The sequence below is a fragment of the Phasianus colchicus genome, chromosome 2 (genome assembly GCF_987193195.1).
Source record: "Phasianus colchicus chromosome 2, bPhaCol1.hap1.1, whole genome shotgun sequence".
Taxonomy (NCBI): domain Eukaryota; kingdom Metazoa; phylum Chordata; class Aves; order Galliformes; family Phasianidae; genus Phasianus; species Phasianus colchicus.
Window position 1 is genome coordinate 48072433 of NC_143437.1, and position 24743 is coordinate 48097175.

Consider the following 24743-nt stretch of genomic DNA (forward strand, 5'->3'; position numbering starts at 1 on the left):
GGTTGGAATGGGGTTGGAGCATGTGCCTTTGCTATTCTGAGATTTTTCACATAGAGAAACTGAATGTTTTTACCTCCAGGCAACACCTGCGACCTAATATGTGTCATAAATTAAAGGACCTTTTCAGTGAATAAAAGGCCATAGTGTATTACACTTCAGTTCCCTATGAAGTTAATGCAGGTAGGAGTACATGTAAGAGAGTTCTTGGGTAGGTTCACCATGGTGTTCTGTCCTTCATTACATTAAACATTTTTCTAATTTCAGTTCTTATGAAACACTTGAAAACAAAGATCTAGCTTGAGATAACTTCTCCAAAAACCCAAAAGAATTTCTGAAAGCTTAGATGATTTTGTGTATGATTTACAAATCAAAATCTTGCTTTTCATTTTTGCTTTACTTTCCTCAAGCTTCTATTGTGGTGTCTCAAGTATAGTAGTGCGAATGTATGGTTCCCAGAATTCAAAACCCCACCCTAATTGGCAGTGTATGCTAACCAGCTGAACAAGTCACTTACCACCTGAATACTAGACTGATTTAATCACTTACAAGAAAGCGTGAAGGGTCCATGAAGTTGTGCAAGATGTATCTACAATCCGTAAATGGCAAAGAAAGCCAGCAAAGCAGTAGTGTTGCTACAAAGCAGATTGCAACAGCAACAATTTGCCATGCTGAAGATATTTTCCTGCTTCTGCCTAGTAAGTTGCCATCTACAGCCAGTTGTCTTTTGAGTGGCAAGAGGCAGATGTTCTGGAGAGACACATTTGAACCTATCATCATCTTATGTCAAGAGCAAGCAGTGGGCTTAACCCTTATTACTTCAGTTGGAAACCCCTCTCCCTCTCCAGTGGATTCTGCAGTGTTTAACTGCCACTGACCATTAAAGATGTTTTCCTAAGGGCCATCTTAAATCTCTCCTGCTGCAGCCCCCTGCTCCCCACCCCCAGTCACATGGAAATTAATTCATTTGGGTTATTCTGCAATTACTTTTTTAGATATTGAAAGCTTCTTGCATACTACCTTTCTAAACTAACCTGCAGCATAAAGAATTAAATCCTTTACTCTAAATCTAAACAAAACTAAGCCAGATATCAGTGCATTGGTTGTGTTTTTATTCACTTCAAAGCAGGAGTACCTACAGACTCGGGAACACAACCTGGATTGCTGGAGAATAGCAGAGATTAAGTGTGGAGAATAAACCTTACATTGTCTTCCAGCAAGAAGACACTACACTACACTACACTACTTGGCTCCTTGATTTAGAAAAAATGGAGACCGCTGTGGGATCAAATGGCTTTTGCACTTCATTTGGATGTGTGCTAAGAGGTCCAGCCAGTACTCAAGCTTTCCTGAGTCCAAGTCAGGAGGGCAAATTCCTGTTTCTGTCACTGGACACTTGGAAAGAACCTGTACATTACAAGCATTTCTCCTCTCAGTAAAGGAACTGAAACTTGAGGAATGAAAAACTACACAAAGAATGAAAGCAATGACTGCACTCAGAGAAAGAAAATCTGTTAAAAGCAAGATGTAGTCATTTTGCTTTCCTGGATATCTTTAAAGCAAACCTACTTATGAGACAAGAAAACACAGTCTACAGGGATCCACTTTGCCGCAGCAGTAGTTGCAAGGCTGAAAGGAATTCACTGCTTGCTTTCCTCCATTCCCATCACTCATGCTTTCCTGACAGTTCGCAGATCAGCTCACTGCCACAAGAAATGGGTCAGCACAGTAGCATAGCAGCACATGCCCTAGACCAGGGAGGACTTGTATGCCTATCTGAGCCTTCTTAGCATACTCTGGACACCAACAGGCAGCCAGCTTTTTACCTAACACACTCTGCTATTCATCTGTGCTTAGGGCACAGTGATGGTTTGGGTGGCTACTGCTGAAGAGAGTAATCCCTCCCTGTCTTTAAACAGATTGGAGATCTGGAATCCTGTCTGATTCACCCCCAGCTCGTTGTACTCCCTTTTGAGTCATTTTAGAGCAATTAGACCTTTTTACCTTTTCAGAATGCAAGCTTTCATTGTCCTTGTGTTACATCTCATTATGATTACCATACACGTAGGAGATGACCTCAGGCAAAAATGGAGTCTTACAATAAATTGGAATATTTTCTGGCAGCCAGACTGCTAACTTGCTGCTCCCAATTTCTTCCATATACTCCTAAATCTGAGCAGTGATCTAAATGGTTTTGTGTTTTAAGGTTATGCCAAAGAAGTTCATGCAGATTTCTATCTGCTGGGCAATAATGTTTGCCTTTATTGCACAGATCCAGTAGACGTGTAGTACAGCAGCCATCGAATGTAACGTTCAATACATATGGCCAAAGGAGGTGTGTTTAGAAAGCATGGCTAATAATGTAGGGACAAATTCCATTTTGTTTCCCAGAGATATTAAGGCTGACAGACTGTTAGTTGCATGATCATTAGCTAAAGTGAGCTCTACAGCAATGCTTGAGGCAAAATAGCAATATTATGGTGGCAGATGCAGCAGGAACAGCACGAGTCAGCAGCACCAGCTAGCAGCTCTTTTGATTACCAGCAGAATATTCATATTCCAGCTAGAAACCTTAGGTTGTTTGTTGTTTTTTCTCTTCTTCTGAATCCTTCCTATCTTCAGGCCTCCACCTCTACTGACATGAATTTTTCAAAGCACTACCTAGGGACTATAAATTCTGTTTTCTTTCAACAAACATATGGGTAAGAGAAGTTATTTTTTATGGCCAAGGACAGGCTGTTTGTTTTCTAACATCATGCAGTGTTTAGGTTCTCAATTACTATTGCGTTTTAAAAATAATTTATGCTTGTTTATTAGAAGTACTCCAAATTTAAGACATTTAAATCTGTGTTCTGATGCCTGTCTTTAAGATAGGAACACAAAATTATACCAAACACGTGGCTATAAATGCCCTGATAGCCTGAAAAAAGAGGGGGACAATAAGGATTCTAATACTTCTTCATTCTCTGTATTGCTTACACTGACTATGGGAACAGTAATAGATTTTATAGGTTTGCTCAAAGTCAACCAAATGTGAAGCAATCTATGCAGAGCTGCGTTTGGACCCAGAGGGACACATCCATGAAGAACCATGAATCATACTTCATAATGGCATATCTGAGAGGCATGGCTCAGCCTTGCCAGTTCACAGAAATGGCAAGTAATTGGAACATAATTCTATTTTTACTTCAGTTCCTAACTGAAATCAGTCACTTTCTTCAGACACTGGCTGCTTTCCCTCTGCTCTCACAAAAGTGGATGATACCTGTCCAGCAGCACCATTATGACAAACTCGGGGTTGTGCTGCACAGGGAGGGTCTCTAAGACACTCTTCCATAACATGATTGAAATAGGACTATGGAGCCCAAAGAAATATTCCAAGAGTTGAGTACATGCATTTAAATCAGATTTTTCCCTCTGATAATTTAAATTCCAGAAAAGCTGTGGATGTCCCATCCCTAGAGATATTCAGGTTGGATATTAGGAAAAATTTCTTCTCTGAGTGGTCAGGCACTGGAATGGACTGCCCAGGGAGGTGGTGGAGTCACTGTTTCTGAAGATGTACAAGAGACGTTTAGATGTTCTAAGGGGCATGGTTTAGTGGGGAAGTACTGGCAGTTGGACTGGATGATCTTGGAGATCTTTTTCAACCTTGGTTGTTCTATGATTCTTTGATTCTAAGGCCAGACAGGTCAGGCCCTGGGCAGTCTGATCTGGTGAGTAGCAGCCCTGCCTTTTGCAGGGGGTTGGAACTGGTTGGGCTTTAAGGTGCCTTCCAACCCAAGCCATTCCATGTTTCTATGTTGATTGAATAACTAGCCAAAGCATTAGGAGTTACCTAGCTTTGTTCTATTAAACGAAGCTCATGGATTTTGAGGAATTTCCTCTACTTTTCTTTTTAATGACATGTCAGAACTCCTCTGTCTACTCTTATTAACCAGGGTTCCTGTATTCTGCTTTAAAAGAACTTAATCACATGAAAAGAAATAAACACAAGTGCTAGACTTGTCTGATTTTAAAGTGCTGTTTGACAGAAATGACTAATTGACCTTCCTTAATTATAGGATATTTACAAGTTGTTGTGATTTCTCTCAAGTTGTATTATTAGAAAATTTGTGACCACTTGTGGTTTTTTAAAAGTTTTTGAATAACAGCAAGGTGTCAGCTGTTCAAACTCAGTACTTGGTAAATCATAGGGTTCCCAGCCTCTACCTCCCTCAGTTTCTTTGCAGCTTCACTTCTTGGGTCTGCATGGCAATAGATGAATTTAGAACTGTACCTGCAGCAAGTCTTTGGGAGGTAACCACGCGTTTCTATACTGTCCAGAATAGGGACAGATCTCAGCAGACACCTACCTGCTCTCTTAAACTCAGGAGTGTGCAAGTGTTTCTAGCAAGATTGTTAATGCTAATGAAAAACCCATTTACTGTGAATACTTGCAGATGCAGCTTCATAAGAAATGAAGTGTAAACACTGTTGTCATTCAAGATTTCATTTGCCCAAATGTTTGTGAAAAGCCAACTCAAGATGATATGAATATGTTAGAGTGAATTCATACTGAAATTCTGGCACTTCATTGTGAAAGCGTTCGCAGTGCTGCCCCATCTCCACCTGGATTCTTTTAAGATGCTCTGAGCTTTATCGCTACTACGCTATATATATGTTTATATATGTGTATATATATTTCTGATTCTAAAATTGGTCTTTGTATTATCAGAAATGTGAAATTTGCTGACAGATTCCCCAGCGAGCAAGGCTGGGCTGAAGCTGCTATTTTAAGGACTCTTGTGAGAAAAGTGATTGGTAGTGTATGCACTGAGCCCTGAGTCAGCAGGAATTGCTGCAGGATCCCTGCTTCCTGCGCAAGACACAGAAAACACTGAAGAGGACCTCTGCTTAAATGAATGGACAGAAACTTGCAAGGCACTTTGGAAAGCTCATTTGTTAGATATAGAGAGGAGAAATTGCTCAAAAGAGCTCTGTTGTAGTCACTGCCTCAGCTGATGAAAATGGGCAGGAATTCAATGAATTCCATGAGATTAAAATGATTTTACACTTAGGATTTGATTTGATTGGAATCTGAATGTGAATTTATTTTAATCTCAATTTCATCACAACTATGTGAATTTAGTTTAATCATAATTTAATTGTAACTATTGTGAGTTGACCTCCTTTCTATACAACTATTATGCAATAATCATAAGGCAATTTTCCATCTCTATGTGCTCTACTTGAACAAATCAGGAGAACAATGGAGTGGGCATCTGAGCCCAAGGTAGCAATCCTTAGACAATATAAAACTGTGGTAGATGAGAGACCTCTGAAAAAAGTATGTACTGTTGGAAACATCACATGGAAGATGAAGTTTTGAGGGTTGTCATCCAGTTTAGCTTCCTACGATTTCCTGGGAATGAAGGTGTTTAAAAAGAGTGGTTGATTGTAGCTACTGCTCTGCAGATATCTGAAATACACTGAGCTGAATTAGCTCCATGTTTTCTTTCAACGAAGGGTGGATTTAACTGGACATAATCTCCTGGCATGACTGGAAGCTAAATGTGATTCAGAGAGATGTTCTTTGCAATACCTTCAGTGTTTTGTGCTTAATCTTCTTTTGTCAAGATCAAATCAAGCCAGTTCTAGTCCATTGGGAAGGTGTGTGCATGATGAGCCTGGGGATGCAGAAAGGAGAAACAGCTTTCAGATTGTGTGGATGCTAGCCCTGACAGCTTCCCTGCTCTTTTCCTGGGCAGATGGAAAGAATGATGCAGCACAACTGATTTTATCTGCATATGATACTTAATGTCGTTATTGGGGAATTTTAGGGTGTGGAGTTAACTCTCAAACCCTCATTCCATGTTCCCTAGTGAGACTTTCTCCTTTAATTGCCATGGTCCACCAATGTTCTCCCCAGAGCTATTGCAAATGAGAGCAGGATAGCCCAATCCACTCCTCAGCTGGCCTTTGAGAAGCTGTGGCCAACAGGAGTCCCAACTGGCCTAGAGCATCTTCCTGCCACTTTTGTCCTAATCCCTAAATACTAGCTCTTCCCAAATCCCAACTTACACAGCACTTGTATACTGCTTACTCCAAGGATTGCTTTTTGGCCCTTGTGGTTCACAGGAAACAAGGACAATATAGGATAGAAGAGTTTAAAATGAAAATATCCAGTCCAACAGGTTTTATCCAGGCAACTCGGTTTTTTGTTTTTTTGAATAAAAAATGGTGTCTTTTATACCTTGCATTGCTTGCATTACTTCCCATGAGTGAAGTCTCCTGAGGTTAAAAAAAAACAAAAAGAAACAATGTGTGGCTAACATCCTGCAGCTTTAGGATAAAATAAATGAACTAAGCGTGAAAGGATGATTGGAGAGAAGAGGCAGAGGCAGAGTTCAGTGCTTTAGCTCACTAAGTTTTTCTTGCAGTAAAACTGCCAAGCCCAATTTCTACTGCAAATTTATCACATGCCCATTATTTGCTTCAGAGTAAAGAAAACAGCTTTTTTTTTCTTTCTTTCTTTCTTTCTTTCTTTTTTTCCTGGGGTAAGTGTTAAAAACAAAGCTCTAATCTGCCTTTCCAAGCCTGCCTCCTATTCTGGCAGCCTGCCTGAAATTCAGCATCCCTGTTTAACCCAATGAAGGCAGAAAAGGGCAGAAGGCTTTCCAACACCCTCAGCTTCTCAGGCACCAGAGGTCAGGCTGTCAGTGCAGCTGCAGACAAAAGAAATCACACCAAGAAGAGAGAAAGCGAGGAGCAGAACCCACCCCTGCCCACGTCAGTAAAACAGCCCCAGTGGGAAATACATGTTGTATCCTCCCTTTGGCTCATCATTACCTCCAGGCTCATTCTTCTCTGGTCTTTGCTGGGCAGTCTGAGTCCACGCGGCCACTTCCTGAAGGCTGTGGTTACCATCTGAGCTATCCCCTAACTACATGTTTGACTCAACTTGTTACCTTGTCTGACAGAACATGAAAATCAGACTTCCATTTCTTTGTGGTTTATTCCTTGTTTTGATCTCAGGAAACTGAAGTTCTGAACTGTGCTTTCAGTAATTGCAAGATTCATTGTCTGTGATGCTGAACGTGAATTGCAGTGGAATGGGAGGAAAGCAAAAATAGAGATGGAAGTGCATAATTATTGAACAGGAAGAGAAAAATCAAAACATCCATTTCTAATTTGCTAAGACTCTTGAAAATAACATTACAGTTTGGGAAAGGAAAAAAACAGTAGAAAGAGCAAGCTGCCAAAAAAAGTCCATAAAAACAAGTCAAAACTACACAAAAAGGCATGGCGTTCCTTTAAAGAGCTACATGTAATCAGCAGGGTACCTGACTAACTGGTGTACAACATGTTTGTCTGAGCACAGTAACTCTCCCTCCAAGAGGAACACCGTGAGCTGAGCAGGCACGTACACGTTTTGGAAATGCTTTTCAGACTCACGACACTGATTCTATTAGTCAATCCAGTGCACATTGGACTGGCAGAATTGAATCGCAAAGGAAACAGTCACACAGAAAATATGGACAGGGAGCTTCGTTTTAGAAAATTAAGTTTTTGCAGAGAAAGTAAGTCCCTGGGCAGGGCTGGCTCCTCTCCAAATCCACAAAAAGGGCACAATTTCCATTTCCTTTTGGAACAAAATTGAATGCCTTGTTGATGGGGCCTGAAATACTGATAAACCATCAAGATTTTGGTCTCTCATGTTCTGATTGATTTCTCATGCCCCCCAAATGTAAGAAAATACCTGCATATATGCAGCAGCTCCAAAACAAGTAAGTAGAGAAAGGAATCTCAAAACATCTATTTGTAAAGATCTGCTACATCCCTCTGACCCAGAGAGAAGGACCTAGCTGGCTGTAACATCTAAATTTGCTCCTAAATTTGATCTGGAGAGATGAAGAAATATTATGAAAATCTGAATATCTGTTTCTGCTAGCTGTTAGACTGTGGTGTGAATGCCTGAAGGCTCACCAAGAGACCATGCTGCCACTAATTGAGAATTTGTGATGAGCTTTCCAGCGGGAAAAAAGCCACTAACTTGTATCTACCCTACAAAGCTGTCCCTGAACTAGAGTCTGAGTTATCGATTTCAGTTCTTTCTAAATGTTTGGGAGCACGAAGCAAAATGATTTAAAGGATTTTCCTGGTTCTTGAACTAGGTAGACATTTTCATTACATGGTGATCATTGCTGGTGAAGCCAAATACATGGGATGTCTCCAGTGAAACAGTGGGACGAAGCTGTAGGTATCTGAAGAACAAATAGATGGTTTTGAGGCTTTCTTTGGTTGAGATGCATGTTGATATGTTTGGATGCATTTGGGTTGAGATGCATGTTGATATGTTTGGATGCATTTGGGTTTTGAAATTGTTTTAGACTACCTTGGCAATGTTTTTCCTCCTGTGGAATCACAGAATGGGGATAAAGGAAGGCTGCAGGGTGGCACCTACTCTGTGTTTGTCCCATTCTTTAAGTAGTCACAAAGTGAGATGCTCCACTCGGGGCAATCTATCTAAGTGCTTCATTGCTCTTATGAATTTCATAGTCAATCTCATGTGTGAGTGCTGGAATTGATTTTGTGCTGGCTAATGATACATCACAGTCTGATCTATACCTGCATTTTGGTGAGATCCAGCATTATGCTCTGAAAGCACAAGGGGTGCCCACATTTATCTAGCTACATACACAAGTTAGCCATCAGTTTAATTTGACTTAAGCAATGGCTGCTTCCACAATGGACTATCCCACCTTCTTCTTCCCCCTGTCCAAACATTTCTACTTTGCTACATGCTGGTTATTCATGCAGCCAGGTTGGTTGTACTGTGGTCACATCCTTCTCTCTGTTCCTTCCTTACCCAAAGAACGGATGTGTTATGGTGGATCAGGTCCCTGCTCCAGATAACTGTGCAGCTGCAGGAGTGCTGCATATTCACAATAGTAGCAGTGAGAATGTACAGCCAAAAACTGTGAAGTTTGGGGTGGTTGTACTGTTAGAACAGTGTGGACTTATTATGGCTTCAACCAATTATGAAAGTGTACTGTCCAGGTATTCAGATCCAACCATCTAGACCCATCCTCCCCTTAAGATGCATCACATCGAAATGAAAAATGTTTTTCTCATTTGTCTTCTGATCCTAAGGTTTCATGCTGCTCAAATATTTCCATTTAATTTTACCATGGTTGGAATAGGGCTTTAAGAAAGGGGGGACCCACAATGTGGCACCAGACTACAGGTGAACTTCATTTTTCTAAATTGGATGGGTACATCACCTCAGTGTGACAACTAATGACAGTTAAGTGTGAACTGGGAATTAACAACTGCCATCTTGATATGATGTAAGCTATCATACATTTTAGGCAGGTTCCTATGGAAATCAGTATTTTTCATTTTTATCATGTCAGCTTTGTCAGCCAGTGTATAACCTGTGTATGCTGTTTTTCAAATTAAAGAAAACCTTGGCATTATATCAGGGAAGAAGTGTGGCATCCGCAATAGAAATGCCAAAATCCTGGAAGCTGCCCCAAAAGCATGAGTGCAGCCTGCAAAGCAGATGGTAAGAAACTAAGCACAGAAAATATAAAAGAGGCACATTTACTGTAACTATTGCTATATTTTATTCAAGGTTGCTTTTTTTTTTTTTCTTTCTTTTTACGAATGCAACATACTGTGGTGCATATCAAAGCACTGTAAAGCTTGGTAGAAGAGGTGCTGCTCTTAGCATTTGTGTCGTAATAGAAAGCCAGCTTCAGAAGGAGAGAGAAGATAGTTGTGAAACGTAAGGACAGTCTGGAAAGAATGTGAAAAATGCTGCCTGCTCTGCAACCAAGTAAAGCTCCAACCACTTTGCAGGATGCAGTTTCCAACCTTCATCCTGCGTGATGAACAGGGCCCAGTTATGTATGTGACCAAACACTTATTAAATAAGTGCCAGCACAGATTTTCCAAGTGCATTATTAATCCAATATAATAATTCCCTTGTCTCAAGTAGATATGTGTGTATTTTCTAATCAGAACAAACTGAATTACATCAGATGGGGCCACCATGCCTCCTTGGGCACAGACTGGTGGTTGAGAGATATCAGAGCACTGCTTTGCTCTGTAGGCAGCAGGCATTCCCATTGCAGGCAGAGGATTATAACCTGTCAAAACAAAGTCTTAATCTCCTCTCAGTCGTGAGTCAGTGTTGAAACAGTCATCAGAGCAGGCACGGGCTTCAAGGGAAAGATTTGTCGCAGCTAATACCAACACTACTGGAGATAGCACTTCAGCTGACTTTACTGATAGAACCCAGAATGAGATACAAAATTTAATGACAGCACTTAAAAAAAAAAATAGAAATAAGCAACTTAGCTGTGCTATGGGAGGGTTTTATTTAATGTTTTCTATTAATTTTGATTAAAATACTAAATATGCGTTCGCATAAAAAGAAACTAGTGTTCTGTCACGTCATGTTAATCTACAAACTTCAAGGATTCACACATCTCAAAACTGTAGTCGAAATGCCAAGTCACAGCCTGAAGCAGTGATTAAACAACTGGTAGAAAGGCAGGGCCAACCCAGGGGAGTTCAGGTGCATGCAATGTACCTGAATGACCAGAAGAGGTGGAGCCAGGATCCATCCAAGACCTCAGTTAAGGGGTGGCAGCGGCAACAAAGTTATCTTGCTGGAGATCTTTGTCTACCTGAGATTTTCTAGGGGTAGACAGATATATATATTTTTTTCTTTCTGTTGCTCCTGTATCTGCAGGTGCTGCGTTTGGGCATATCCTCACTTGCTCCAGCCTAGGGCTTTGTTATTCTATTATTATTGCTGTGCTTTTCATTATGTTATAGCATTACATGTAACCAACCAGGAAGATGGAGATAGCTGAGTAGAACACTATTAAACAAACTGCTGGTTATTGCTGAGTTACTTAATGGTAAAGCAGTTACTGCCAAATAGTTAATATCCTATCTATTATGGTGTTAATATCATCCAATCTAATATTTTCATTGCAATACTGCATATCATCAGTTCAGAATAAATTCAGTATCAATTTCTCCTTATCCCTCCAAGATTCTCTGGCTTTTGTGGTATTTTTTTTTTCAATTTTTTCCTTTTTTTTTTCTTCTTTTTTTTAAGATGTTCCTGAAAACATAACTCAGATGAGCACTTTGCTGCCTTCTCTAGCAGGATGCAGGGATGTGCTCTTGCTTGCTGATGTGTCACATGGGAAGCAAAGTTATGCTGTGAGAAGCAGCACATACAGACCCAAACCAAGTGCTGCAGTAATTCTACTATACCGCTTTGTGCTCTTGCTCAAACTCAGCCAAACTCAACCCAGAGCACTACCATATTACAGGATGGCTGAAGTGGAAAGGGATCTCTGGAGGTCACCAGGTCCAAGCTCTGCGCAGCAGCAGATTATGCCATAAAGGCTCACTACATCAGACTTATATCTGCCACTTTCTGCAAAAGTGTGAGGTTTTGTTTCTTTTTTTTGATTGCTTTTCTGAGGCTCCTACCATGCTTTGTCAAAAATGTGTCTTCCTAACGATGGGCTTGGGATGCAGCTCTGAAAGGAGAAGGCAGTCAAAGTGAATTTATTAACTCTACCTATAATTGCCTCATTTCCTTGTGCTATGGAGCTGTATTTTGTTTCTTTTCGGGAATAATTTTCAGATGAGTATAAATGTACTGTTGCTAGGAAAAATGCAAGTGCAAAGTGCATTTATAGGATAAAAAAACAGGGATAGATAGTATGCCTGATTTTTAAGGGCCATTTCACATAGCACCAAACATTGAGCCAATCTTTTTTGTTGGCACTCTGTTTTGTTTTGGTTTTTTTTCTTTTTAGAAGAGCTGCTTTAGATCCAGCCTCATCTTCAGAAAGTATGTGATTTAGTAGATGTACCCTGTCAAATTCAATTTCTATGTAGCATTTCTTCAATTCATTAAGCTCCTCCTCCCATTCTCAAGAAGATCCATGGCTGATTGCAGTCTTCTCTTTACAGCATAGTGGGGACTTTTCATTGTCTGTTTCTTAAAGATGAGTTACTAATTACTTACTCACAGAAATTAGTGTACATCTAGATCTAATTTCTTCCAATGCCAGGGGTTCTTTTGGAGATCAGTTTAGTGAGGTTTCTGAGGTTTGGTACAGAGAGGATTAGGACTATATGGTAGGAATCATTAGAAGTGTCCTAAAACCCAAACAGAATGGTTAAATTAATGCAAGATTGGATACCATATTTGAAGTTAGTAGCACAGTACTGCCCTTTTTTAATTGTGAAATCTTATACCTCAATACCACAAATTTCACACTGCGTAGGACTAATATATAAAAGAATTAATGATCATTTTCTCCCACAACTCACCTTTTTACGTAGTAGTGTGTGACAGATGTGCATTTGTGTTCTATGGGACAGATGGGGTTTAGGCTACGTAACAAAACTCATGCATAGATTACTAATGGTACCCTATCTAAAGCTCATATATTCATTAACTCCCTTGTGAACAGCAAACAGGTCAGTGCAGTAAGAGGTTACTCACTAGCTTATGTCCATGCCTGTGGTGCTTTTATTTATTTATTTATTTTTAATGGTTTGAAAGGAAAATAACCCTGATGTACATGCTACTGTCACTACTGAGGAAAACATACGGACCAAATTTGCAACGTTTCTTTGAATTTCTCTTAAGGTTCTCTTAAAGAAACGGTTTTGTAAAGTGCTGATGCTCCAAGTCTCAGTGGTGCTTAGAGATGTGCAAGGCCAGAAGAATAGATGCGCTTTGAACTTGCCTACAGCTTGAAAAAGAATAAGTTGTATTTGTTGAATCAGACCACATTTCACTCTCTTCCCATTACAATGATAAATCTAAACATAGGTCAGTATCTGTAGGTAAAAGCTCCTAACTCATCTCCTTACTACCCAACCATTTGAAGTTTCATAAATGGAAACAACCTAGACAACAGTGTTACAGATTAACTGATATATTTATTTGAACAAGGAGACAAATTTTGAAGCAGTCGTACCATTGCATAAAACTTACTGAGCTAAACCTCCTGAAAACTTAAGCCTCAGTGGAGGAGGAAATGATAAATAATTGTGTCTTATACTGAAAATAGCTACAGACAATCTCATTTTTACTCTAAAAAAAAAAAAAAAAAATCTTTTTGGAATCAAATGGCTTGCATAATCATGTCGTCTTATCCTCTGCTCTTGTCTAAGACCCCACTGTGCAGTGTTTGGGACAGGGAGTGCCTCTTGCTACGGATTTGTAGAAGTACTTAGAATAATGGGACTTTCTTCTTGGTGACATTGCAATGAAGTATTATAACTATTTTGAATTTATGAGCATATGCATGGAATATTTCCTTTCACATGTTGTTTATTCATGGCTGCTAAGTGCCACAAAACTGCATGAATGCCCCAGGGCTGAATGGCTGTTGTATACAAAAAAGCTTATTCATTTAAATTGTACATATTTTGAGAGGGCTTTTGGATTCTTTGTGTTAAAAATAGCTTGGTAAAGAAATGCCCACAGAAATTAGGACCAGAGGACACTTTTAATCTCCACCTATACAAGCAACAGGGCCACGGCCTGTGCTTTGGCCCCGAGGCTAGCGTAGTTGAATACTTTTTTCCCTGGATGCAAAGGCCATGTCCATAGTGACTACTGAGACCAATCTTTGGAGTTTCAATCCCCAGGACAGTGCCCAGAACAGGACTGAGCCCTGCTGAGAACACCTATGGCACCTTAGAGGGTATCTGGGTACCAGAGCTCAAGCCTGATCCTGGCTCTGTGGAGCTTATGATGATAGGAGTATCTTGAATGGCTCCTGGTTTATTTCCTTGCCTTCAGGCTGGAGAAATTCTCCCCACTGTGAAATAAATAAACAATACTTGCCTTTTTCTTCCTGAAAAGCCTCTGAAGATGTTCTACACTCTCTTTAGGCAGTGTTGTTGTTTTTCTATCGCCACTGTTGGAAAACTGTTGGAAAATTGTTCATCATGTTAAATCAAAATCTTCTTTGCTTCAATTTAAACTCATTATTCTTTGTGCTCACCCCATGAGATTGAGAGCATGTTTCCTTCATCTTTATTGACACTTGCATTTTTTTAAAACTAAATATTTTTAGTTTCATTAGTCTTTACCTGTAGGTTATTAAAGGACAAATCTTTTAGATATCTTATCATTCCAGCTGTGTTTCCCCAGTTTCTGCCAAATTGGTTCAAATCTCTTCTGAAGTCCAGCACTTAACAGAGATCTTACTGACAGAATCTAGCAGAGTAAAGTTACTTCATGTCTCATCTAACAGTCATTTTCCTTTATACACCCTCTGTGATGCAGCTTTTTTCACCACAGCATGGTTCTGACTCACGTTCAGTCTGTGATCCAGATCCCCTTGGCCCTTGTTGGTAGAATTGCTGTCAAACTTGCCTTTCTGAACATGTACTTCCACAGTTGATCACACCAGACAAATGCAGAGTGTTTGCATTTCTTCTATTGAGTTATAGCCTACTGTATACAAAATGCAAAATGATTAATTGGTTTTGTTGCTAATCTACATTCTGCTAATCTCCTCTCTTCAATGCCTGTATCCTCTATGTTTTTCACTTACTGGATTTTGAGTGGCAACTTAGAAGACCTTCAAAGTTAGAAAAGTGTCTTCAGTTAGTTTCTTGTATAAATAAATAAATAAATAAAACAAAATATATAAAAGATATAAAAACAAATAAAATTCAAAAATCTACTGCAGCTGAGCAGTAGAGCTTTGGCTCTTTATTTTGCTCTCTGCTCAAACTGTAGCTGATAGATTTCACCAAGTAGCATATTTGATGTTTTATGCTACCTCCATTGAAATAGCTTTTAGTTTGAAAGGGCATGCACTAGGATGGCATCAATTACTTACTGCTTTTAACAATTCTGTGCTACTGATGTCTCTTATTAGCCAGAGAGACTGCACACAAGTATTGTTCCTGCTTTCCCAAATGAAGTAATCAAGGACTTTGGAAGTTCATCACATAATTCCTGTACAATGATCAAAAACATTTCCTGGTTTCAGCTGCATGTCCATCCTGTTTTTTGGAAAGACCTGTGGCTGGCTCTGTATGCATTCTTCTACAGAATGCTTTGGGGTGACATTAGGCAAAGCAGGACTGTTGGCACCTGAATTTCTAGGTGATTGCTTTCCGGTCAACTTGCAGATCCAAGAACTGGAGTGCCATCATCCAACATCAATCCCCAAAACTGTAAGGCACGTTACATCACTCTTCTACAGGCTGGCCAAACTATGTGGAATGACCTATTGTCAGCGTGAGCAGAACAGAGAGGAGTGCAGAAGACATATCAATATGGGAGACAACTGATCCAGAATATCATTAACCTAGACATTATGTCTCACTCTCTAACCCACACTTTCTTTTATTGTTTTTGTTTGTTTCTTTTTATGGACTGATACAAACACATGATCTGTGTCACTTGTTTTCCCTCTTTGTATTTTACTGAAGGGTTAATACTTCCATGCAGGCAGAGTGGGACTCGAGGGCAAAACAATAATCAATATTACTAGATGCTATGGGATGTTAGTTTTCCAGTACTAACTAACTGAACAAGTTTTGTGGTTTGTTTTACTGTTGTTTTCTTTTTGTTGTTTGTTTCTTTTTCAAATCCTTTCCTCTATTGATTCCCTATCTATCTATTCCCTATCTATTATCCCTGCTAATCCTTTCCAGGTAAGAGGAAAGCTGTCCACATCTTTCTAAATGAAAGTGACAGCTTGGGTGGTAGCGTTCGGATGATCAATCATAGATTATTTGTACCAGGAATCGCAGATGTTATTGAGGGCAAGTGAAAGTAAACAGGTTACCTACTTCTCATTTAGTTGCCACCCATCCTCAGCATGAAATACTTCTTTTTACCGGCCATGACAGTACAGCCTGCATACCCAAACATGACCAAACAGCACACACACAGACGTTCAGAGTTGCTGCGCTTGATATTCAGGAGCGCTCTCGATTTCTGGCTGCTTCTTGAGAACCAAAGGCAGCCAGCCAGACCTTTGCTAACTGGAAATCTCTTGCCCTGGAGGATATCCTCTCTCCCCACATCCACTGCAAAAGCAGCGTGGGCAGCAGGAGCCAGATGGGGTGTGGGCCCACGCAACCTGCTGAGATGGGCACTGCTGGTGTTGGAAAGAAAGGGGGCTCTGCTCACACACCCTGCTCAGCTCTCACCTCTCAAATGGAAAGAGGTTGTTACTCTGTGCCCACCTACTTTCTAGGAAATAATGTGCATATAGGTACAGATAGGTATTTCCTTCTCCATCTTCATGTAGCATTTACCTTCGTACCTGCATGTAGTAACTCTTGAGTACCCAAGAGTCTTCCCTTGAAATGCAATGGTCTTCTTGAATTTTGTTATCAGACTATCAGCTAAAAACATATCATAACCAAGGGGCACTACAACAAACACTCCAGCGTAAAAAAATGTTTATGTCATTAGTTTGTCAACAGTGAGCATTAGAATTACTGCTTTGGCCCACAGGTATTACAGCCTGGGGTCGAGCAATGAGCCAGTGAGCTTGACTTTAAAAGGGAGGTTGAAGAAGAAAATGCAGCCCTTTGTGATGGCATTTGTAAGAAACAGAATGAGGAGTTTTTAATAAAGGTAAAATAAACTAAAAATGCAGGTGGGTTGTGTTTTGGTTTTTTGGGGGGTTTTTTTTTTGTTTTTTTTTTATAGTGAGCAGTAAAAGTATGGCTGCAAGAACAAAAAGTCTACAGTGCTGGGAGGGATAGTTTAACACAGTTAAACACAGTATCTTTGGAGTATTCAACATCACAACCTGATGAACGGTGGCTGAAAATGAAAACAGCATCATAGTGTGTCTGGGGAGATAAGGAAGTTGCCAATCAGAGGGAGGGACATTAATTAGGACATGGAAAGTAAAAAAATCACTTAGAGACACAGAGCCCATTAACAGCACATAGCCCCAAGCTAAATTCAAGTGGGAGACACAGAAATGGCAGTTATAAGCTGACTGACACATATGGGCTACCGCTGTGCTAACATCAAAGCCCAGTTCTGCAATTGTTTGTGAGCAATGCAGCGTTCCCAAACCACTTCTGCTTATTGATAGGGAGGATCTGGGAAAGGCAGTGTGTGTGTGTGACCCTGTACTAGATTTGAGGGATGAAAACTCCTTTGAGATGGACAGGGTGTCACCACGCATCATTGATGAAACATTTTTCTTGCATGGGAATACCAATAATTTTGTCCAGTGTCTTTGTACTTCTCAGAGGCAGCCAGCGTGGACAGGGCTGACTATCTGACTGATGGAATTTTACAATAGTTATGAAAAAGAGAAGCCATGGGACAGTGCTAGTGTGCCTGGAGCAAAGTGTCAGAGCTCACCGACAAGAATGGAATGCGGAGCTCTTACATGGCAGGGTAGCCCATAGACAATGACAGTCTGGCATTACAAAAATAATGGAGTCAAACATTACATACTCAGGAGATTCCCCAACAACTCCTAACTCAAATATTTTTTTAGCAAGCCAAAGAGTACAAGCATGAAAAAATTCCAGTATTCTAAGAACGTAGAAAAGCTAATGTGCATATCAAGAAGGAAATAAGATCACCAACTGATGTGTATTTTGCATCTGAGTTTTGTGTTGCTAAAAATCTCCAACTAATGGTCAGCCTAAGAGTCTCATGCTCAATTCTGATTTCTTCCTAAGCATATCATGTAAAGCAGAAACCACCAAAGCTGCATACACATGAATCCTATAGGAGGCAAATGATTCAGAAAAACAACAGCTATTAAACGGAATGAAATTTCATTGTAAGGATAACTTGTGGAGAGTGGCACAAGAAAGACAGTCTTGGTTTTGTCCAGAGTAGTATTTGACAGCATAGAAAAAAAATTGGATTTAGACTGACTGTCATTGAAGATAATAAACCACAACTCTGTTTCCTAAAAAGTTTGCCTAGGGAAGAACATATTAAACACAGAAACAGGTCAACAGATACATTGCTGTCCAGCACTGACAGAAGTGTCAATTGTTTGGGAAGATAATACACCTGCTCTCCATCTGAGAGTAGTGAACAGCCAGCTAACAGAGCCCTGCATGAGCCTCCTGAAGAATTAGTCTGACTAATCCTCAAAATTTTCTTTGACTACGCACAGGGAAGGACCATGTATTGAGTGCATAGGAAGCAGATGCAACTCCATCTTGCTTATGTTCACAGAGATTCCCACATCCACTCTCCAGGAGGGAAACATGGAAGTGCAGGTGATGCAAGTGTTCCTCTGCCCCTAGTGTTTCCTAATTCATGTGGTCTGCTCGCTACTGACCACAAGCATCTCACTCTTCATTTCACCCGACATAATGCTCGTGTGAGATACCTGCACATGATCACACGGAGAGTATTTTGGCACCATGTTTTAGCTTCCTTTCAGTTTTACTGGTCAACCACTAGCCTCACATGGAATGCAGTACCAGGATGCTGATTTAGCTGCTGGAAGGTAAATCCTGATCTCTTATGTCCTGAATTCATTTCTCAAGGTAGATCTGAAACACAGGCTAAAGGGTTGGGAAAGATTCTTTCTTTTTCTGCCATATTAACGCATAACTTTCTTATGGGCCCATCCATGCACAGTCCCATCAGTGTACTGAGAAGTATTTGGTAGGAGACTTCCATAGCTTCTCACTCCAAGAAGTGCTCTCATAATGCATCCAGACACTCAGGAGTAAAATAGAGATTGTGCCCACTCCGGGTTGCATTGCTCATTCCCAGGATGTTAGCAGATCTAAACGTTTTTGCTCAACTTTGACTTTTAAACAACCAGATCTTTCTTTCAAATGAAGCAAGATTGTTTCAGGAAACATTCTTGGCAGCGCTTTTTGCCCTGGCTTCCTGAGGAATGCACTTTCTTTACAAACTGAATGAAAAACCACTGGTACATAAAGCTGCCTTGTGACAATGCTGGCAGTTCTACCCATTTCTCATCCACCCACGTTTACAAAGCACTATGCATTATGTTAGAACTGTAATTTCAAAACGATAAACTCTAAGGACTTGCTTTCCCATCCCCAGCATCTCATTTTCTACTTTAAGTGCACTGTGGAAGCACTGTTTGAAGAATGGGTGCCGGCTTTCACACATCTGCAGTGATTATAATATCTTATTAATAATAGCATTGAAAGAGTCCTTCCACTAAGGCTTTCTGGATTCTCGCACTGAGAGTCAATAAAAGCATGCCAGCCATCTGTATGCCTGGTATTAGCAACAGTACTGACTGTACGCTCAATACTGGTTACACCAGGTAACCTAAATCTCAGTATTTTCTATCCAGGTCTAATGCCTCGAGCTACAGGTCCATTGTGGAACACCCACAGTGCTTTTGGCTCCAGAAAAGATTCTATTATGGCAACACATCGGCTCCTCTTGCTCTATACCTCACAGAAAAACAAGTATGATCCTTGGTATCTTTAGAGCGTCTCATTTTATCTTCTTTCACGTGAATCAATTTTTTCTCAGACCTTTGAACTGTAGTGAATTCCAGCAACTGGAAACAAAATCAGTCTATAAGGGTGGAAGTGTTTCTGCTCTAAATGGAAAAGAGTCAAGTTTTGTGGTGGAGAACCTCAGGATGAGACTTCCAAGATGACACGCAGAGCCGAAGCCCCAAATTACAGGCCACTCCAAACAAAAAAAAAACTGAAAGGCACCCACTGCCCCCTTTCAAAAGCTCCTCTACATCTTTTTGGTTTCTCTAAGAACAAACTGTAGAAAGTGGTGTTTTCTTACTGTATTTACCCAAGTCCAGATTTATAAACTGGGCAATCCTGTGCAGCTGCAGCTGCTGTCTGGAATTGCTTGTGCCACAGCTGAGCCCAGTGGCCAGAACTACTGGCACCGAGTCAGAGCTGTGGGATGGGGCTCACTCAGCTCTGCCTGCTGCCCAAGCTCCCAGCAGGGCCTCCTCTAATGCCCAGCTGTGGTTGCCCGTCTCTGAAAATCATGTGGTCTCTAAATACACACAAGGAGCTTAACTTTGCGTGCTTTGTTTTGAAGAACTGGCTTTATTTTAGATGATAATTCAAAAGCTATCACAGCATTTAAGACCAATAATGAGATTTTATCTCCTGCCCATATTAGATTATGATCACTTTAGCAGCACAAGCTGGGTTCCACGTAAGTACCCTGATGAGGCTGGGATGCCTCACGCTGGCCAGCTCAGTGGTGGCGTCAAATAAAGAGAGCAGCAGAGGCTGAAATGCTGCTGCTACCACACAGCCTGCCACGCAGCAAATGTATTTGCCTAGTACAGGTTGGGGCTACCAGAGCTGAATGCAGTACTCAAGGTCGCATCTGGAGTACTGCTCTCAGGCCCAGGTCCTCCAGAACAAGAAAGTCATGTTGCTGTTGGAGCAGGTTCAGAGGGGGGCCGCTAAGGTGATCAGAGGGCTGGAGATCCTCTACCTATGAAAAAAAGGCTGAGGGAGCTGACCTTATTTGCCTTGGAGAAGAAAAGGCTCTGGAAAGACCTCATTGTGGCTTTCTTGTTCATGAGGGAAGCTTGCAAGCAGGAGGAGAACTGACTTTTTACATGGTCTGGTAGTGATGGGACAGGGGGGATGGCTTTAAACTAAAAGAGGGGAGATTTAGGTAGGCTGTTAGGTGGAAAATCTTTACTTAGAGGGTGGTGAGGCTCTGGCACAGGTTGTCCAGAGAAGCTGTGTTTGTGCCCCATCCCTGGAGATGTTCAGGGTTAGATTGGATGGGACCCTGGGCAGCCTGATCTCGTAGGTGGCAGCCCTGCCCATGGCAGGGGGGATGGAAGTGCGTGAGCTTTAAGGTTCCTTCCAGCCCAGGCCATTCTGCGAATCTGTTATTCTATGATTCTGTGACATGCCTGGGTGTTACAGCTGACTTTCTGCCCTGTGCTGCCCTCACACCCTCACCAGGGCGTGCTCTGAGAGTGCTGGACATGCTCCTCCACAGCCATGTAGGGTTATGGGACACTGGATGATTTCAGTCCCACGACTGAACGGGTGGGGAGCTGGCTCCTGTCCCTTGTTGCAGCTGTTTGCTGTCGGATCCAGCCTGGGGCCCCTAAGCAGAGCCTGCCTTAGGTCAGCTGCTTACTTGCAAACTTGCAAAATATGCTCACAGGTGTCTTTCAGTGTGTGCTGGGCCACCGTGGCTTCACTCAGTGCCTCCTGAGAGATGCCTTGCCACGCTAAATAAAACACTGCTGCTAAATGGTGCCGTCACACTGATGCTAAATGGTGGCTTTTAGAACGACAGCCATCTTCCGATGGCTAATCCTTATAGGAACTGCTGAGAGCTCGCAATATTTGCTTTCTATTTGGATTCACTGTCCTGCAATCACTAACCCCCCTCCTCTACTCCCCTCAGCCCCTTTGCCCCGAAGAGCAGAAAACGATCGCGTGCAGACAGGCGACACCGACAACCGCAGTGCACACGGCAGGGCAGCACGAACATTTTCTCGGAACAAAACCCCCGAAAGCCCACAGCTCCCGCTCCGGGGCCAGCAGCGGCCAGCCCGGCAACGGGGAGGGGAGGGGAGGGGAGGAGCGGGCCGTGCCGCGCCGTGCCGCGCCGCTCCCACCCCGCCCGTGCCGCCCCTTCGCGGAGCTGCTGTCCCCGCCCCGCGCCGGCACATCCCTCCCCGCGGCGGGGCCGGCCGAGCCTCCGTGCCATGCCAGCCTTTAAACGGCAGGTGCGGGGGAGCCAGCCAGACGCGGCACCGGCGGATCTGCGGTAGCGGCGGGCGCCTATTCGGCTCGGAGCGGAGCATGTCGGTGGCGACCGGGGGCAGCGAGGCGGCGGCAGCGGGCGGTGGAGGCGGCGGGGGCCGCGTCTTCTTCCAGAGCCCCCGCGGCGGCGGAGGCTCGGGGCGGGAGGACGCGGTGTCGGCGGCGGCGGTGCAGGTCCAGCAGCGACGCCACCAGCAGGGCAAAGTGACGGTGAAATACGATCGGAAGGAGCTGCGGAAGAGGCTGGTGCTGGAAGAGTGGATCGTGGAGCAGCTGGGGCAGCTCTACGGCTGCCAGGTGCGGGGACGCGGCGCGGGCTGCCCCTCGCGGCTGCCGCAGAGCCCCCGCCCGCCGCGGGTACCGGGACCTCCCAGCGCCTGCTCCGGGCGGCGTCCTCGGCGCGGAGTCCCGTCCCGCAGAGGGGCAACCCGGGGGCGGCTGCGGCAGTGGGGGGAGGAGGGGAGGAAAGGGTCGCGAAGGGGCGGCCGGCGGCGCTCCGCGTCCTGCCCCGTCCCCGCCCGCAGCGGCGGTGGGCGCTGCCGGTGGGCTTCGATGAGCAGACGGAAGGAAGGAAGGTCGTGAGGGGGAGAACTGCTAGCGCCGGTATGGCCGTACTTAGTGTATTTGAGTCGTGAATGTCAACGCCGTCTTTGAATTTTTTTCTGTAGAGAGTGTATGCACGGGAGGGCTTTCAAGATTATTCAGAGGCATAATAACAGTTGTAAGTAAAGGAGCTTTGTCAAAGCTTCATTGGAAATGTAGCTCTACTCCCCAGGGCATCCTATTTCTCCCCCGCCCTCTCTCCCCAATTCTTACTATTATAAAGGCTTAGAACGTTCAGTCTGAGCTGAGGCTCACTCGTGCCTTTCCCATCTGTAGGGTCTAATTCACCTTCATTAATGTCTTCTGAAGGGAGATTTGTTGGAGCTTAATGTGTGCTTTGTAGCTCACATCCCCAGAGCAAGCATCTTGCCTATGTGCTCGAGGTGAGGCAGAGGAGAGCCTGGCAGCCCTGAGGTGAGGAGGTGAGGGCCAAAATGACCGGGCCTTGATAGCTAGCATGTACATCATGCAAAGAAGCTCCCTTCCATCTCGAAACCAGTTTATCAGCAAATTTGTCGGAAGCATTTGCCCTCATCAAAAATGTGCATGTGACAAGTGAAACCTTCTTAACTATTTGCATCCGTGAACCAAGGGAAGGAAAGCTATAAATGGAAACTGGTTTAAAAACAAGCAGCTGTCATCTTGGTGTGAATTGCCTTTGCAGCCATGCAACCTGTAGGCTGTGAGGAATTCTTTCAGGTCAGAAGTACATCTGTTTGCAGCTGGTGAATTAGTGGCTGTGTGTGATGATGTGGTCAGTAGCTGGCTTGCTGCATCTCTTGCCTCTGATTTGACTCATGTTGCTCAAAACACAAAGCCTGTTTGGGCAATGTGTGTGTGCTTTTAACACGTGGGTGTAGTTCTTCACAAAGAAGGGTGTCATGTTGGACTAACCCAAAGTCCAGGGGAGCTATTGCTGCTCTTTGCAGCATTAAAATAATTGGTTTGTTGTGTACAAATGCCTGAAGAGTACGCCTTTGAATCTTTTCCTTGCTGTTGGTGTTATTTCCAACTGAAATAGAAGGGCTCCCCAGTAAGGTGGAAATAATATATGATTCCTTAAAGGGAGTTTTTTTTTTTTTTTTTTTTAAGAGTTCCTTTTCTAGTATGTCTTTTATATGGGGGGGAAATGGCTTGATACAACAGGTGACAATGTTTATAACTTTGAAGACTGAGGGCAAAATGTGTAGGTGTTCTGCTCTTTGTTGTCACACTGGAACTCAGAATGGTGTCAGCACTGATGGCCGTATGAGAAGGTCAAGCAGTTAATATGTTGTCAAAATCAAGCTGAAGATGCTTGATGAATATAGTGAATAAAGGTGATAACTTAATGGAAGATGCATTGCTGGAATCTGCCCGACTTACTTCTAGGCTTACGGATCTAGCTTTCATGCTGAAACCTCATCGCCTATGCAGAGTTGATAACTTCATCTGCAAATTGGGAGGCATTGTGGGAATCGCACCTTCTGTGAAGCATCTACCACAATTTCCTTGCTGTGATGGCACTTCAGTTCTGAAATAACCTCAAATCTTCAAGAATGTCAGAAATAGCCATAAAATTACTAATCCTGAAAGAGCCAATGGGTGTTGGTATTTTGCCTCTATTCTGATCTGAAGCTGTGTTTCTAAGGAGCGATGTGCTCCATTGCTGGGAAGAACAGGAATAAGAAAGCAGAGGGTACTTGCAGGGCACCACACTGCAAGTCTGCCAGAGTCCTGGGTGTCTGTTTGTGGGACTGAGTAAATGTAGCACCTATCCACTGTTTGCTGTTTAAATAATATTTTCTGCTGAATTATGCCAAGATTTATTGGTAAATGGACACTTACAGAAAGATTCCCTTTACTCAGAGCTGGACAAGTATTCATAATATCTCAAGTACTTGCAAGTTACATCAGTTTGTGAGCATGTCTTGTCTTGGTGACAAAGGTTAGCAGATGAGGTTGGGGATTAAAGGGAGAGGTTTGTTTGTGCACTTTTTCAGTGAATCTTGGTTTTAACAGGTATAATTTCTAAAATTAGATGCCGAATTGGGTAATGATGCTTGTGGAATGCTATTGAGAAGGAACTGTTCGAGGTGACTTTTGATGGTGGCCACAGATGCATGATCCAAATACCAGCCATAGATAAGGCTGCTTCTACATGAAGCAGCTTCTATGGATAGACACCGATCTGAATGGTGAAAGGTTACCATGGCAGTAAACTTCAGTGGGACCAGAGTCTCTCTATCAGGACTCATTAGGCATCAGCCCCTACCAGCCTAGCATACTAAGGACAAATGCTTCAGGTGGACATTGGGCTGACTGTTTGCTCCCAGAGCTGCTGTCATTTAAAAAAAAAAAAAAAAAAAAAAAAAAAAAAAAATTTGTAGCCC

General features: G+C 42.6%; 1 protein-coding gene across 1 annotated transcript in view; it reads left to right on the forward strand.

Annotated features, from left to right (window-relative positions):
- The first annotated feature begins 21642 nt into the window (after window positions 1–21642).
- PPP1R14C (protein phosphatase 1 regulatory inhibitor subunit 14C) overlaps window positions 21643–24743 on the forward strand; it is a 53689-nt gene continuing 50588 nt past the window's right edge. The window contains exon 1 of the mRNA XM_090136688.1: window positions 21643–22065. Coding sequence (XP_089992814.1) covers window positions 21808–22065 — 258 coding nt within the window. The 5' untranslated portion in view covers window positions 21643–21807. The remainder of the gene's footprint in view (window positions 22066–24743) is intronic.